This window comes from Clarias gariepinus, chromosome 4 (genome assembly GCF_024256425.1).
Source record: "Clarias gariepinus isolate MV-2021 ecotype Netherlands chromosome 4, CGAR_prim_01v2, whole genome shotgun sequence".
Lineage (NCBI taxonomy): Eukaryota > Metazoa > Chordata > Actinopteri > Siluriformes > Clariidae > Clarias > Clarias gariepinus.
Window position 1 is genome coordinate 30,145,341 of NC_071103.1, and position 17,729 is coordinate 30,163,069.

The 17,729-nt window shown below is 39.5% G+C and overlaps 2 protein-coding genes across 4 annotated transcripts in view; one reads left to right on the top strand and one right to left on the bottom strand.

Moving 5' to 3' along the window:
* Window positions 1–1,868: 1,868 nt before the first annotated feature.
* On the bottom strand, window positions 1,869–8,689 carry LOC128520567 (uncharacterized protein C9orf152-like). Its single transcript, XM_053494863.1, has 4 exons — window positions 8,665–8,689; window positions 8,024–8,087; window positions 6,835–7,141; window positions 1,869–3,366 (listed from the first exon to the last, which is right to left on the bottom strand). The coding sequence occupies exons 3-4, from the start codon at window positions 7,070–7,072 to the stop codon at window positions 2,831–2,833; spliced, it is 774 nt and encodes a 257-aa protein (XP_053350838.1). The 5' UTR covers window positions 7,073–7,141; window positions 8,024–8,087; window positions 8,665–8,689; the 3' UTR covers window positions 1,869–2,830.
* A 5,496-nt stretch (window positions 8,690–14,185) lies between these two features.
* xylb (xylulokinase homolog (H. influenzae)) overlaps window positions 14,186–17,729 on the top strand; it is a 58,245-nt gene continuing 54,701 nt past the window's right edge. For all 3 annotated transcript variants that reach the window (XR_008357881.1, XM_053493740.1, XM_053493741.1), the window contains exons 1-6: window positions 14,186–14,286; window positions 15,707–15,789; window positions 15,892–15,961; window positions 16,137–16,217; window positions 16,300–16,386; window positions 17,591–17,719. Coding sequence is in view for 2 of the 3 variants with exons in the window: in XM_053493740.1 (XP_053349715.1) it covers window positions 14,233–14,286; window positions 15,707–15,789; window positions 15,892–15,961; window positions 16,137–16,217; window positions 16,300–16,386; window positions 17,591–17,719 (504 nt within the window). In the remaining variant the exon portion in view is untranslated. The remainder of the gene's footprint in view (window positions 14,287–15,706; window positions 15,790–15,891; window positions 15,962–16,136; window positions 16,218–16,299; window positions 16,387–17,590; window positions 17,720–17,729) is intronic.

Sequence of the window (17,729 nt, forward strand, 5' to 3'; positions counted from 1 at the left end):
GCAGGACTGCGCAGCACGATCCTTCCCTGTTTAAATGGGAATATATATATATATATATATATATATATATATATATATTTTTTTTTTTTTTTTTTTAAGTTTTATGACGCACCATCCACCATGATGAGTTGAACATCTTGAAAGACACCAATAGTTTGATGATAAACTGTACTGTATGCACTGAAATGTCCTGGCAGTATATATAGGCTGTAGCTACTGAAATTAATGCAAAACTTAATTAAATTTCTTTTTTTACATAGGTCATTTAGATTATGCTGCATGCTGGCGATTCCCGCCTTGAGGTCTCAGTGTGTGTGAATGGAGGTTCTATCTTCTCCCAGTGCTTGGTGGGTTTCCTCCATGTGCTCTGGCTTCCCACAGTTCAAAGGCAAGCAGATGATGATAACTAGAATTGCTCGCAGTGTGTGTATGAGAGTGTGAGTGTGTTGTACCAGCCTTGTGCCCCAAGGCCCCTGGGATAGGCTCTAGGCCCCCATGACCCTGTGCACAGTATAAGGCGGTACAGGTGATTGCAAGATAATATTGGTAGAGTAACTCTTCCTTTATTAAAGGTATTACTCATATTGGTAGAGTAACTCTTCCTTTATTGAAGGTATTACTCATATTGGTAAAGTAACTCTTCCTTTATTAAAGGTATTACTCAACAAAGTCTCCATCAAAAGCAATGTATTTGTGCCCAACTCTCGAATCCTCTCTAAAAATCCCTTTTGCCATAGTTGATGATCTCACCATACCACTGCACTACAGAGAGGTAATATATTTACAGCACTGACAAGAGCAATGTGCACAGATGGATGAAGAAGTTTAAAGAAGACCTGCACTGAAGACAAACTCCACAATGGGAGACCATCAACTGCGAGGATTCAAGAGCTGGGTTCATCGAAGGTGCAAATGCACAGCTTGTTACATATATTTAAGTAACCTTAATATTTATACAGGGAGATTCCTCACTGAACGTAATGATAGGCTGCGTCATCATAAGCTTTTATTTTACACTGTGATGTAACAGAAGCCAGCCAAAGGCATTGAAGTTAAGTTTATATATACAGCAACAGTACATACGATGGGGAATTAAGACCTGCCGAAACAATGTAATAGTACTCAAAGGTGTCAGGATCTGCCCAAGGGGTAACCTCTAGTTATTCATAAAGATTTTTTTTTGTCTTTACATGCATCACTACACATACCTGATCTTTATGGACGTATAAGTAAAATTTGCACCTAAAATAAAATCCAAATATATACGCAGATAGCATATATTTATAAACGTTGTCCGCACATACACTGTATGTACCAGTATGTTAACATGGCTTTGCATGATATAGATGACATGCAGGAATTTTTATTCATAATTGTAACGTGCCCAAGGTTAGACTTCATATCTACAATACTAGTTGGACCTACCCACCTGCTAGGTTGATATAAAAGTCACATGAATATTGAGCAATCTGTTCAGATTTAGGTTGTGTCCAGTAAATCTGTTTCAGAGTTTAGTACACATATGGACCAGTACCACATACAAACCAAGTAGTCCAGTTGCCATACTTTACCTTCCAAACAACTTAACCTGGACGACTGAGAATCTTCATTGTGATACTCATATGAAATTGGCCAAAATAATCAATTTCCAGAGTAATGTTTGATGTTTGCATGTTTAAATTAGTTAAATAATTACAGTACACTATCAAAGCAGAAGTTATGATTTAGGGCAACTTCAATTTTACATAATTCATGTGCAAATTATGTTCCAGGTCACAGTAGAGCAGATGATTCCCAGTATGAAATGCTTAAATGTGTGAAGTGTTGATAAATATTTGATCACTTGCATAGAAAGAAAAGCCACAAAATCTAATTTCAATTTAATTAAATTCAATAAAAATAAATTATACTCGCAGATATGTGGACATACAGTACACAGGACCCAACTGCATTTCAGTAATGTGATCCATAATCAAACGAGCTAATTATTATTCAGTTCTGTTGACATTGTGACCTTGAGCAAGGAAAACCCTCACTACAGTCGGTTAATATTAACTGCCTAGAGTAAAAAAAAAAAAAGGCACAAGCAAAATGTAAAACATTTTACATTTTTCAGCATGTCTACAGCATATAAGGCTTTCTGGAGGAAATGGGGAATCTCTGATACAAGAAAAGTTTTGCTTAAGTAATATGATGAACATGCATACAAGATATATACAACTCTTCATTCCAAAACATGGTTTATCAGAAGGTGAAGAGGTTAACAATAATTGAACTACCAGGTTGTGATTTTTATTTCCATCCCTTTCTTGATGGCTCTGTGTACACAATACTATTAAGCCAATAAAACACTAAAGCATGGAAGTACTGATCAAGTGAGCAGGTACTTGTGAATAAAAGACAAGATGATTCAGAGAAGTAAATCAGACTCACACACCCCTACAAACACTTGAGTAACAAATCAGCCTTTTTGAATAATAATCCTCTTGCATTAATGCATACTGAATTACTTGTGTAGATGCACATGCACAGTATAATACAACAAGTAAAAATTCTTTACACTGGTTGTTTTGTAATCAGACCACTATTATATTACAGCATATTAAAAATACATGTTTGGGTTATTTTGAAACCTGGAATGAACACATTTAAGTGATGACATCCACTCAGTCATTTTGATGAATGCAAGTAGACACAGGATGTACTATTTTATCGCTACAAGAAAGTTGTTATTGTACATGAAAATAATTTTGAAATGTCTATAAAAGCACTATTGCACAGCTCTTGGTGTTTTATTTTTTCTTGCTTTTTTTGCGTTTAACCCATGTTGTCAGAATGATGAGTAAAGCCCCAGCCTGCGTGCTGCCTCAGACTTCCTGGGACATTTGATCTGGGGGAAAGGGTAGTATGGACTCACGGGGGTATGAGTGGACTGGTAGCTCCCACTGCTCAACTGTCTGGTCAACGCTGCAGGTGCTGAGAACTTCCGGAAACCATCAGATCCACAATCCTCCTGCACTTTTTTGCTGAGATGATGTCTATTGCCATAACCTTCACAGTCTTCAGATAACTGATCACTTGAATCTGTGACCTCCACACTGTGCACGGTGTTATCTGTAGAGATTGATGTTGAGTCTCCAATGCTGGTCTTGTGGTTGCCGAGTTGAGCTTGTTTGGTGTCAGTAATCGAGTAAGTCCTGCGGTACATTCCTAGGTGTGTGCGCCACGTGGCATTGTCTGGGTCCCTGACAAAGTCAAATAGAGGTTCCTGGACAGAATCCTGCCTCGTAAGGGCATGTCGGATCTGTCGCATGGGAACCACATTGACCAGGGATTTGCCGGAGATCTCTTCATTGGTGGATGATGCTGGAGTCAAAAATAAGGTATAGAAAGATGTAATGAGAGGTTAGAGATCAGAATCAACAAGAAATTGTCCTTGGCCTAGAATGTACTGTTCAGTGTACATTTTAAATAGCATACTTTAAATCAATGAAAAGGCAAAGAAGGATTTAAATGCTATTATTATTGCAAGTAAAAGCAATTGGTCAAAGTATGTGTATCAAGATGTTAAACGTACAACAATTAATGAGTGTGGTTATTATAGGTTTTCAGGTTGGCTATGTTTTAGTTTTTATCCCCTACTAATTGTTTGTCTTTTAAACCTTCCATTTTTAGGTCTTTTTTGTAATTGCATGATGCAACTGATGTACATGATCCCATAATAACATGATATGTGCTTAAAATAAATCAAAGTAATTTAACATGCAAGATACTGTATGCTCTCCTAGTTAGCTAATAAGCATAACTGCAATCAATCAATCATCTTCTATACCGCTTTAACCTGTATTCTATTTCACGGGGGGCCTGGAGCCTATCCCAGGAGAATTAGGGCACGAGGCAGGGTACACCTTGGGACAGGGTGCCAATCCATCGCAGGGCACACATATACACTCATTCACACACTACAGGCAATTTGGGAATGCCAATTAGCCTAACCTGCACATCTTTGGACTGTGGGAGGAAACCGGAGTACCCAGAGGAAACCCACCAAGCACGGGGAGAACATGCAAACTCAATCAAATCCGGACTATGGAGGTGCAAGGCAACCACATAACTGCACATGTAGATTTAAACACTGCAATATTTCGGCTATAGCAACATGGCTTAAAGAAACACAATGTTTTGTTTCTTATTTAATCTAAAATAAATTTTCATTTACTTTCTTCCAGGATGCTTTAGACTTTACCATGTGCTATAATGTACAGTATATCCTTCTTTATGGGGGTTTGATCAATATTATGGGTCAGTCCTTCCCACTTCTGTTCCTGCACAGGCTTCCCTACTGCTGTAAACAGAACTGAGACTTAAAAAGTTTCAGAATGTACAGTACACAGCTATTCAACTGTAGCTCATATGCAACTGATATTTATACTGACACTATACAAACAATGAATATCAAAACTCCACACACATCTGTTGTTATGATATAAAAAAAATGTCTTATCATGTCAGTGCATTTTCCACTTTTTAATGAGATATAAATATACCAGCACCATTAAAGTGAAGAAAAAGTCGGGGAAAACAAAAAAGGAAAAGGAAAAACAATTATGACCTGGTTGCATAAGTGTGCACATCCCTTTATAATGGGACTGTCTTCAGAATTAACAAATCACATTCAAACTAGTGGTCAAAAGTAATTATCATAATATCAGTACTCATGTCATTAAGATAGTTATTCCGACTTACCCAAAATAAAGATCAGCTGTGTTTTTGGTTATAAAGGGAACATAAGACGTAGAAAGGAACACTGTGAAGGCCATCATCCACACGCAGAGAAAATGGGGCACCACAGTGAAGTTACCAAGAACAACATGACAAAAAAACTTATCATGGAGGCACTGAAGAGACAACATTAAATGCACTGCAGGAACAATTGGCAAGTAGAGCTAGAAAAACACATTTTAAAACCTAGTGGAAATCCTTCCCAGAAGAGCTGAGGTTATTATAACAACAAAGGGAGATGATAAGTGCATTTAGATACTCAGAATGCATTTATGGGTGTGGGTAGATTTTTGGCTATTGGAATGTACATAATACAACCCCAATCCATGTTGTAAAATGTGTTATATTGTGATAGGGTCAAGGCAGAAATTTGATGCAAATAATATACAAGATAGTTTATCAGCCAATGAATGCAGTAAAGTATGGTGGTGGCAGCATAAGCGGCTGCTTCTTTAGTAATGGAACTTGATTCATCAGAAAATCCTACAATCCTATTGTTAGACATTATTAGGATTATGCCAAATTTCACCTTCCAGCACAAAAAGGAGCCGAAGCACAAATTTTAAATTCAAGTCAAAAACTGACTCAGAGCCCATATCTATGCTATTGTATTGTAAACATGTGGAATGATGTGTAGAGGGCTGTTCCTTTATGATTACATAGATCTAGAGCATTGCTAACTGCCAAATCAAAATGTACTAAGTTGGTAATCTCTTAATTGAAAAGACAAAATGATGTGTGGCGACAGTCTGGCGTAATGGGTCACCACTGTGGCCTACTGAGGATTCAGTTCCCGCCTCAGGTCTGTGTGCGTGGAGTTTGAATGTTCTCCCTGTGCTTGGCGAGTTTCCTCCCACAGTCCAAAGACATACAGTACAGATCAGGTTAATTGCGATTCTAAAAATTGACTTGTGTGTGTGTGTGAGAGTGTGTGTGTGGCCTGCGATGGATTGGCAGCCTATCCAGTGAGTACCACACCTCACGCCCAGAGTCTCCTGGGATAGGCTCCAGGCCGCCAGAACCCTGTACATGATAAGCAGTATAGAAGGTAAACAAATGAATTAATTAATAAATTATGTGCATTACAAGTGCAAAGTGCTTTAACATGCATTCATTTAGGGGTGTGCACACTAATGTTAACAGATTCTTCCTTGCTTTTTCCTATTTGTTTTTCTCTTGAATCAACAGGCATGATGTGCAGACTTTTAGTATCCACTGTATTTCGTCCTGATGCTTGCATTTCTTTATTCTTTTTTATGCAAACTTGTCACGTTTTGCTCTTACTGCTGTTTATATTGGCACCTACACATCAAAGAAAGAGGGAACAATCCTTCAAGAGGACATTCTGAACCTAATGATAAACATTACATTCCTTTAAATGTGTAACTGGGTTAGTCACGAGTGTCTAGTGGCCTGGTCTTCAGGTATGATGTGTGATGTGTGATGGAGTAATGCATAAATGTATGGCAAATACACCAAGCAGGAACAACTCAGACATTTCTTAGGAAAAGTACTTTCTGGACGCCATTGCAGAGGAAAGAAATCTCACTAACAGACCTCTTTCAAAGTAACTAATCTTAAATTTAACTGAACAATGTATAACAGTTGTTATAAAATGCAACATTGTTATACTTTGTTACATTGTAACGTTCTAATCCATTTAAATTTTCATTACAGATAGAAGCTTATGACGTAATCTAACGACACTCGTTACAGCCTGCGGGTTTGAAACGCAGCTGAACACGTTACGGGATAAGATCCGGGTGTTCATCTGAGCACACCGAGTCTCCAAAAAGAAAAGAATATATATATATATATATATATATATATATATATATATATATATATATATATATAATAAACAAAACAAAAAAAAAACACTAAATTGTTTCTTGCTTCAAAATAGTTGAAACAAATGAACAGGATTCTTGATACACGGCTCCAGGAAATGAATCCGCACCTGCTACAATATGTGACACGACAGAAAGTTGCCAGGAGTATTAGTCACTCTTTCAAAAAAAAAAAACACAAAACAAAACTTTTTTTTTTTACCTTTGGCAAAACAAATCACCCTGGTCTCGCGTTTCTGCTTCTCCCTGATGGAGTTGTACTGCTCTTGTAACAGCGCGATGTCCATGCTGCTCGGCTGGGAGACGGCGTCCGTGTGTTCCTCCTGCTCCTGGCTCGCTTCCTCTCGGAACTGCGCCGACTTGAGGAGCCGATCGCACGGACACGGCCAGTGAGGGCAGCACGCAGACGCCATCCTGCCCACCCTGCACCCTGCTCTCATTTCACCACCTCTGATCCACTGCACACCAGCACCAGCACCAGCCCAGCTTGATTTTCACAGCTACCCTGACTGGATCCCCATACAGATACAGATAGAGTGTGCACATTGGCACTGCTGCTGTACAAATATACAGTACTGGCAAATAAAGGAGGGCAATTCAAGGTTGTGCTTTATTTAACAGGATTAAAATCATCACTATGCAAACCTTTATCATCATCAGTATTTGTACTGTCAAGTCTTTAAAGGAAAGCTCCACCCTGACCAAAACAACATTCTTATAAAAAAAAAGTTGTTTGTTTGTTTGGTATTTGGGATTCTGGTGCCAATTTGGAATTTGGTACCGTTTTGTTGTACTTTATTCTTGGCGAAAGTTAGTATATGTGTTACCCTTTCACGTCACATTCAGACATTTTTAGTACGCTTACAGTGGTGTTTATTAGGAGTTCCGGGAGTGGTGTGATTCTACCAGGTGCGTCCCAAAAGCAGCTCTCCACTCCACACTGCTAAATATATATATATGCACATAGTCTATTTGTCATAGAAGCAGCTTGTGAAAGTAGTTACAGCCGCCAATCAGAGAGCACTTTCCCTTATAAACACTCATACCAGGCCAGAAATCAAGGATTTTCAACAACAAAAACACAGCCACAAATATCTCATCTACGTCATTCAAAACAGGACAGACTTAACAGGACACTCTGTCTGTAGGCTACAGCACAACAATGAAATAACTCACTTACTTATTGTCTATACTGTACAGATCTATCCTGTGTACGTGGTTGTGGGGCCCTGGAGTCATTCCCAGGAGATTTAGGGCACAAGACGCGGTACAGCCTCAACAGGGTGCCAATCCATCACAGGGCGCACACACACACTATGGGCATCTTGGAAACACCAGTTTGCAAAATCTTTATGTTTTTGGACTGTGTGAAGAACCTGAAGTAAACCTACCAAGTACAGGAAGAACGTGCAAACTCCATGCACACAAAACCAAGGCTGGAACCGATCCTGGACCCTGGAGAAGCAAGACAACAGTGTTAACCACAACACCACCATGCTGGCACAAAGAGCAGCAAACATAATTCAACCATACAAAAAAAAGATACCATTAAATTAACAAGCCAAATATTAAGGAACCGTCATCCAGCCATCCCTTATTTATACAGCCTTTCCTGTGTAGGGTCACAGGGACGCCTGGAGCCTATCCAAGTGAACTTGGATAGGCTCAAGACACTCTGAACATGGTGCCAAATCAGTGTAGGGCACAAGCACACACACACACACACACACACACATACTGTAATCACACACTACAGGCAATTTGGAAACAGCAGTCAACATACTGTGCACGTCTTTGGATCTTTGGACAGTGGGAGGAAATTGGAGAATCTAGAGGAAACCCACCAACCATGGGGGGAACAGAAAAAAAATATCTAGGAAATATTAGCAATAAATAAAGCCACTCCGTTTCTGAAATGCTAGTATTAAGCCAGGAAGAAGACGTGACAAAACTACAACAGAGAACATAGAATTATGGCTTAATGGTCAGGTTTCCAGTTTTCTCCTAAAAAGAAAAGTGAAACCTCACTCACCATATTGCACTGATATTCAATGTCTTGGATTTTGAGTAAGATCCAGTGTCTAGAAGATAGATAAAAATATCAAACATTGGACTTCAAGTTTCAGAATAAAATACAGCCATGCAAGAGAATTATTCAAAGTTAAAGCAGACTTTGATCAGTCTCTAAGAAATGAGCACATTTCTGTTCATGGGTCCATTAGCATAAAAGCTTGGAACTTTATCTGTTGGAGCACTAATTTTAATTGGTGTTCCTATCAGCAGGTTGCAGGATAAAAATAAGACCGGAATGTCAATGAAGTAAAAAAAAAAAAACACACCATAAGTCGTTAACAGTTCAATGTTTTTTCATTTATTACTTTTTATTACTGTTAACTATCTGTCCAATTTAGATGTTGTCCAGATGCAGATTTAAATCCCTAATGAGCAGGCCAGAGTCAACATTACCATGTGATGATATGAGGAAGAACCTTTGTTAGGAACCAGACTCAAACAAGAACAGTTTTATGTGGATATCTGTTTGAGCTGGTGAGATCATCTTTGGCATATGGTAAATGCTTGTAGGTGGAAATAGTTTCTGAACCTCCAGTACACTGCAATTCAACCTTATAAAAAAAGCTGTTTTTGATCACCAAAGATGAAAATAACTTATAAGCTGATAAAGATGTGTTTATCCTAAGCTGGATTTTCCAGTATGATATATTATAATGGTCTTTATACCTGATTATTATAATGAATTATAGAATAAAATGTCCTTTAAGCTTTAGAGTAGCAGTGTTGACATAGCACTGTTGATGTAATGGGTGAGTCTGACAGTGACAGTTAGGCAATGCCACTTGTTCATATTAAATACAGTTAAAAGTTTGGTTAAAATTTGATCATTTCACATAACTACACATACAGAATTTCCTCTTTGATTGTTTTTTTAGGGGGGGGAACGTACTTCTTCAGAATCCTGTGTTCATGGTGTTTTGCTGTTGAACCCTTATTACAACACGGTGTGATCATTACACCAATTCAGTCAGCAGCCAGGCTCAAAGGTCTGCACCCCTGCTGACATGCTGTAGTACATTTACTTAAAAGTGAATTTATATGAATTTCCAATGACATACGGCAGTGGACAGGTGACAGGTGTTTATTTTTTTTAAGTCTAGACAAATATTGCTATGAATGAAAAATGACAGTGTCAGAAAGATTAGCAAAAAAAAAGAAAACAAACAGCAGAGAGGTAACCATGTTTTTTGATACAAGTGAAACAAATGTACATTACATTACACTCACAAAAATTAGATTGTTTCTATATTAATAGGTTTATTTAATATTCTAGCCCACTTAATTTGCAGTAGCGATGGGGAAAAAAAAAAGTTAAAACAATGTTAGCACATTGTATCTTTCTGCTTTAATAATTTCAAAGTAAGGGCACACAGTGTATGTTAATCTAGGTGATAATATGAGGGGTGTTCAAGTCAAACTGGGATTTTTGATCGTGCAGAGTAAAAACTATTTCTCTATATAATCCCTGCTACACTAATACATTTATCCCAGTGTTTCACTAGTGCTTGGTAACCATCAAGGTAGAAACATTTGGAAATCTCTTAAAGCAAGGTCAGGAATGTATGGAGGATATGGCAATAACTCTATACTGTACATTGTCACGTTTAGTGCTTGTTATTCTCTTAAACAGTTAATAATGAACAGAGTAGGTATAAACGGATCACTTTAGGTTACACATGCAGTTTCAAGGCATAACATGAAAAAATAGATGAAGTTTACATAACTTTTACCAAGGTAGATCATTTTCATACTTTATATGGCCAAATATTAAGTGAATATCTACATAATGAACATCCAACTTCAGAACTATGGGTATTAATACACAAGTGCTCCTCACTCATCTTCTATACCGCTTTATCCTGTATTCAGGGTCACAGGGACCAGGAGCCTATCCCAGGAGGCAGGGTACACCATGGATCCATCGCAGGACACACACATACCCATTCACACACTACAGGCAATTTGAGAACGTCAATTAGCCTAACCTACATGTTTTTGGAATGTGAGAGGAAAGCAGAGTACCCGGAGGAAACCCACCAAGCAAGGGGAGAACCTGCCACCTCCATGCACACAGAGACAGGAATCAAGCCTGGCAGGGAATTGAACCTGGACCCTGGAGGGCCAAAGCAACAGTTCTAACCACTACACCACCGTGCCGCCACAGGTGCTCCTGCTTTGTCTAATTATCTCAACTCCTGTAAAAAAAGATTGAAAAAGATGAAGTGTTTTCAGTGTTGTATTTGAGTTTAAAATAAATGTACTCTTATCTGTTAACACACATCCACTTGCACTTCCGGGAATTGTTAAAGGAAAGTTAAACACAGATTCTACTCAGGAGAAATGTGCTTGTCAGCACTTCTGAGGGGGCACAGTGGTTTAGAGGCAAGCACCATTGACTCCATGGGTGGGGGTTTAAATCTTGTCTCCGGTCTGTGTGCCTGAAGTTTGCATAGTCTCCCCAGTGTTTTGTGGGTTTCCTCCAAAGTCCAAAGATGTGTTGTTTTTTAAATTGTCCATAGTGCATCCCAGTTTGTGTTACAGAAAATAACTCAATTAATATATGAGCTCTTTGGACTGTCAACAGCAATGTTTATTGGTCACAGTCTTAAATAACAGTGTTGTGTGCAGGTTTTTAGATATAGAGGTTAGAGCTATACACTATATAGACAAAATTATTTGGCCAAACCTGTTAATTATTTAAATTCAGGTGTTTCAATCAGGCCCCTTATCCCCAGTGAAGGGCAATCTTAATGCTTCAGCATACCAGGACATCTTCAAGTTCAAATTCAAGTAGGCTTTATTGTCACTTCAACCATATACAGTTAGTACACAGTGAAACGAAACAACGTTCCTCCAGGACCAAGGTGCTACATGCAACATAAACTTACAACATAAATTAACAGAGAAGCTAAACTAGCTAACTAAGAGGTCTAGTTAGCTGGCTAGCAGAGACAAGACAGATAGTCCTAACATAAATTAACAAAAACTAACTAACTAAGGAAGACTATCTACAGGTTTTACAGACAACAGACAACATAAAGTGCACGTGCAAATATGCAAACGAGCAACAACAAAGTGACAGTGCGACAACAACGATATATCAGAACATAAAATATGGTGTTGAGGTAGTAAACACAGCAGCAAGAATTGAGGAATTAGTGCAAAAAGTAATAAATATTGTGCAAGAAAGAGATAAACAGTGAAGCATTTACAGATTTGTGTGTAAAGTAGTTTGGTGGTGTAGGTCAGTGTGTCTGCGCTTGTGTTGATTTGTCAGTCTAGTCTCAAAGTTTTGATGTATTGATGTTTTGATGTAGCTGAGTTAAGCTGAGTCATAATGTTTGTGTGTGTGTGTGTGTGTGTGTGTGTTTGTCAGTTCAGTCCCTTTTTGTTGAGGAGACGGATGGCTTGTGGGAAAAAAGCTGTTGCACAGTTTGGATGTGTGTGCCCGAATGCTTCGGTACCTTTTTCCAGAGGGCAGGAGTGTGAAGTGTGTGTGAGAGGGTGTGTCTGATCAGCCACAATGCTGGTGGCTTTGCGGATGCAGCGTGTGGTGTAGATGTCTTCAATAGAGGGGAGAGAGACCCCGATGATCTTCTCCGCTGTTCTCACTATCCGCTGTAGGGTTTTGCGGTCCGATATGGCACAATTCCCAAACCAGACAATGATGCAGCCGCTTAGGTTGCTCTCGATAGTTCCTCTATAGAAGGTGGTCAGGATCGGTGGTGGAAGCTGGGCCTTTTTCAGTCTTCTCAGAAAGAATAGACGCGGTTCTTGTGCAGGGAGCTGGTGTTGAGGGACCAGCTGAGGTCCTTCTCCAGGTGGACACCGAAGAATTTGGTGTTTTTCAAAATCTCCATAGAGGAGCCGTTGATTCTCTTCTCCTTTGTCTTGTCAACATTCAGAGACAGGTTGTTGTTGTTACACCAGTCCGTTAGCCTCTGCACTTCCTCTCTGTACGCTGACTCGTCGTTCTTGCTAATGAGACCCACCACGGTCGTGTCATCAGCGAACTTAATAATGTGATTCGAACTGTGTGTTGCTACACAGTCGTGAGTCAGCAGTGTGAACAGCAGGGGGCGGAGCACACAGTCTTGTGGGGCCCCAGTGCTCAGTGTGGTGGTGCTTGTGGTGCAGTTCCCGATCCGTACTGACTGAGGCCTTCCGGTCAGAAAGTCTAGGATCCAGTTGCAGAGGGAGGTGTTCAGGCCCAACAGGCTCAGCTTCCCGATCAGTTGTTGGGGGATGATAGTGTTGAATGCTGAGCTGAAATCTATGTACAGCATTCAAACGTATGTGTCCTTCTTGTCCAAGTGTGTGAGGGCAAGATGGAGTGTAGTGGAGATGGCATCGTCCGTTGAGCGGTTAGGACGGTACGCAAATTGCAGTGGGTCCAGTGAGGGGGACAGCAGGGTCTTGATGTGTCTCATGACAAGCCGCTCGAAGCAGTTCATGATGGTGGGTGTAAGTGCAAAGGGACGGTAGTCATTGAGACAGGACACAGTAGACTTCTTGGGCACGCGGACGATGGTGGTGGCTTTGAAGCACGTAGGAACGACGGCGCTGCTCAGAGAGATGTTGAAGATGTCGGTGAGAACATCTGCCAGCTGTTTAGCACATTCTCTGAGCACTCTGCCTGGGATGTTGTCTGGTCCAGCAGCTTTACGTGGGTTGACTCTGCGTAGAGTTTTCCTCACCTCAGCTGTAGTGAGACACAGCACCTTGTCGTTCGGAGAAGGGGTGGTCTTCCTCGCCGCCACGTCGTTCTGCCTGTGGAACCAAGCGTAGAAGTTGTTCAGCGCATTCGGGAGGGAGCCGTCACCGTCACAGGCAGGTGATGTCGTCCTGTAGTCCTGTAGTGAGTGATGGCTTGTAAGCCCTGCCACATGCGCCGTGTGTCGCCGCTGTCTATGAAGTGGTTATGGATTCTCTGGGCGTGTGCGCGCTTCGCCTCTCTGATGGCCCAAAAAAGTTTGGCCCTTGCTCTTCTAAGGGCCCTTGCTCTTCTAACTTGACTGGCCGACACAGAGTGTGTGTTACCTGACCTCAACCCTTTTGAGCACTTTTGTGATAAACTGGAGTAGAGATTGAGACAGGCCTTATTGTCCAATAGAAATCACCTTATAAATGCTCTGGACCCAAATTCACAAAAAAAAAACAAAAAAAAACACGTGGACAGCCTTCCAAGAAGAGTGGGAGCTGATATAGCTGCAAAAGGGAGACCAACTCAATATTAAAATACAGTATATGTATTTGGATATAATGTCATAGCAGGTATGTCCAATGGGTGACGTCACCTAATTATGCACACTACGTTTAGTGTGCATAATAAATAATAAATTAAAGAATATCCGATTTGATCATTGCCGCAAAATAAATATTTTTGATGGCATTTTAATGTTTTAGAAGTTTAAAAGTCTGGTGATGTCACAAAAGTTCGTGTGCTGTCACTTTAAGTGTGTGGTGTGTGTGCGCGCGCATGCATGCATGTGAACTTTTACCATTCTGCAAGACAACACCAGTGCGAATGGCTGAACTAACAGACTCGTACTACTTAGGATTTGACTTTAGCACCCAACAGGTAGTATCAAACTTTATGAATTATTCTTCCTTACTTAAAACGCGTAGCTCGCGCATGCAGGCTATCTAAACCAAATAAAAAGAAAACCATCCGAACGATTTTCTTCCTATCCGTATTCCGGGAAATCCCGCCTTCTCGCCTATGATTGGTCAGAGGGTAACACGTGACACGCGATCAGTCAATCACAACAAGGGGACACATTTTATGTCGTCAGCTGATTTTGATTTTAATTGAAGACAAAATGAATAAAACTTCTGTCTTTTTAGAACATAAGATAAAAAAAAAATCTCAAGCTTTAGCAAGAGCGGACTGCTCACGCCATGACGTCATATGGCTGATGTCATATTGGTCGGTCCTAATAAATCTCTACAATGGTTTAAGCTGTTAGCTAATTTAACACTTCGGGGAGACCAACCGGAATACAGGTGTAGAATAAAGTCTGGAACTGATTGGTAATCTCGATTGACATTTGGGGGATTGATATTAACATGCTGTGCTGCAAAGTGTATAACTTAAATAGCTAAATAGAGACTGTTATTTTATAGTATGTAAAGCTTTAAAAACCTAGAATTCACCAATCAGGATGTACAATCTTACTACTACTACTACTACTAATAATAATAATAATCATAATTCTAATAATAAAAATACTGTGTATGCAAATAAAACCACAAAATAATATTTTATACTTTATGTTTTGCAAGGAGATCACTAAAAAGCCATTTAAAATGAAAGGCAAAGAATGCCGTATGCTACTTTTATAAAGTTTAAGGTATTGTTTACATGAATATTATTTTATTGTGTTAATATTGTTTTCATGCATGCAGAATTTACAAAATGTTTACTTTGATCACATAATATTCGTGAGATTGATCTGGACCCCATCCACCTCATTCCCACCTCACGCCAAGTAATAGCTTGATGGCTGGATCCATGGACATTAATGTTATTTTATTAAAGTGAAGCAATGTACACTAACATTTTCTGTAAATTATTGCTTATTTCTTTTTTGTGCTATCTGATAATTTGGCCAGAGGGGTCCTGGGTCGAGGAGGTTGTCAATCCAGTTAATCAAAAATGTGTTCGATGTGTTTGTGGTCAGGGCTTCAGTTTTTCTCCACCATTCTTGGCACACCATGTCTTTATGGATCTCATTTTGCGCACAGGATCATTGTCAGATTTGGGTCCCTCAGTTATAGTGACGGTGAATCTTAAAGTTGACTTCTGTAGACGAAGAGATTCCATGCAAATGTGTGCGTTCACTTTTGTGGCAACAGTTTTGTTTGATTGTCTACAGGGTGTAATGATCAGGTGTCCACAAACTTCTGGCCACATAAAGTCAAAAAGATATTACGATATTCACCTTTAAACCTATTTGAACTGATATTTGAAACTATTGTCCTTTGCTGTTTTTTTAAAGCTGAAAGTCATTGCTATTGATGGAAAGCTTCAGGTTACTCACCAGAGCAATGTCCAGTTTGACAGTGACCTTCCAGAGTTCAGGTAGTCATGTTTGCCTTGTTGCTCACATCAGAATGAATTCTTTGCCTATAATAGTTACAGTATCGTGTTTAACTATATTTGTTCTGTACTTTTAACATATAGGACTCAGGGGGGAGTCCACATCCACGAGGACAGAGTGACCGTAACCTCTCCAGTGCTCATGTGGGTCAAGGTGGGGCAGCTTTAATGAAGCAGTTTGTTAAATGCATAAGATATATGCATGTACTGTAATATAAAATAGTTAACCTTTCTTTTCCATAATATTGCCCATTGCACATCAGTTCTTTTTTTAACTGTGCAAAGTTGATTTGCTGAGTTAAATAATCAATAAAGATTTGCAACTGCAGGCACTTGACATCCTTCTTGAGAAGATGACGAGTGCTGGATTTGACTTCTCTCGTGTGAAAGCTGTTTCAGGCAGCGGGCAGGTACGTCAAGCTCTTTTTGACTTTATGTACTGAAATACTTTAACAATGAATGAAGCCAATTTTCTCGATGTCTTCACTGAAGCAACATGGCAGTGTGTACTGGAAAAAGGGAGCGAGGAAAACTCTGCAGTGTCTGGATCCGGGAAGATGTTTACACGGCCTGCTGCAGGTACCAGCTGTTTTGATCAGTAACTCCACTGTGGAGATTTAATCTGATTTCCTTTTGAAAATTTTCAAGGGATCATCAATCATCTGTCCTGTCAGTCTTCGTTTATACTGTTACGAAACTGCGGCTGTTTAAGGTTTAAAGTAGGACCTTGTGATCCGGGAACATGTTTAACATGAGAGCAGAGGGCAGAACCTGAGCGAAGATAGAGAATGTAGTGTTAAATTTGGTCTTTTTGTTTGTATGAATAAAAGATGGGTTGTGATATGCATTCAAATTAATATAGATGTTTTTATTTCAAATACATTAAAAAAAATAATATAAACTTGGTAGCTAGGCAAAAAACATAAAGTTAAATCAAAAAAAAAAAACTTGAAATTAAAATTGTATTATTAAATAAAATGCACTTTAATATTTTTTCCCCTGAACATGTAATTGAGTTAAAGTACAAGTACCACTATTTAATTATTAAACTAAAATTATTAATTTAAATAGTACTAGATAAAAGGATTTGGATGTGTATATGAGGGGCGTTCAAGTCAAACCAGGACTTTTGATTGTGCAGAATAACAGAACATAGTTATGAGAGTAAAAACTACAGTACCTTTATTTCTCTATAATCCCCCGCAACACTAATGCACATTAGTGCATGATCAGACGTACACTGGTGCGTGATCAGACGGCCTCCTTCACGTCTGAAACGCTGGCCCACCAGGAACTTCTTTAACGGGCCAAGAATGTGGAAATGGCTGGGAGTGAGGTCAGGACTGTACTGGGAATTTTGGCAATAACTCCCTGACTTGCTGAGTTGCTGTAACGTGCAAATGGTGTTCGCGAATAATTGTGTGTACAGGTGGTGATAAGTTATCTGTCGATTTTCAAGGATCAGTGGGCTCTGCGCCACCGCGGCTGGGAATGTCACTTGACTTGAACGCCCCTCAAAAAAATGATACCAAAATAAATTGTACGTGAACATTTCCAAACACATACTTTTTTTCACAATGCATACATTTTATTAAGGACAACTTTAATCTTATATAAGCTTAGTATTTATCAGGATTTTTGTTAAAGCGATATGAACGCCGGTCTAGAATGTGTTACATCCAACCCTGTGTTTGTCTACACTGGTATCTGCCACTGTATTTCATTTTCAGCTTAGCTTTCATGACATCCTGATCAGTTTAACTGTTTAATGTCTCTATTATAGGATTGTTTTGCTGTCCAGGACAGTCCAGTGTGGATGGACTCCAGTACTGCAGAGCACTGTAAGAACCTTGAGTGTGCAGTAGGTGGTGCTCAACAACTCACTGATATGACTGGGTCCCGGGCCTATGAGGTGAGGATCT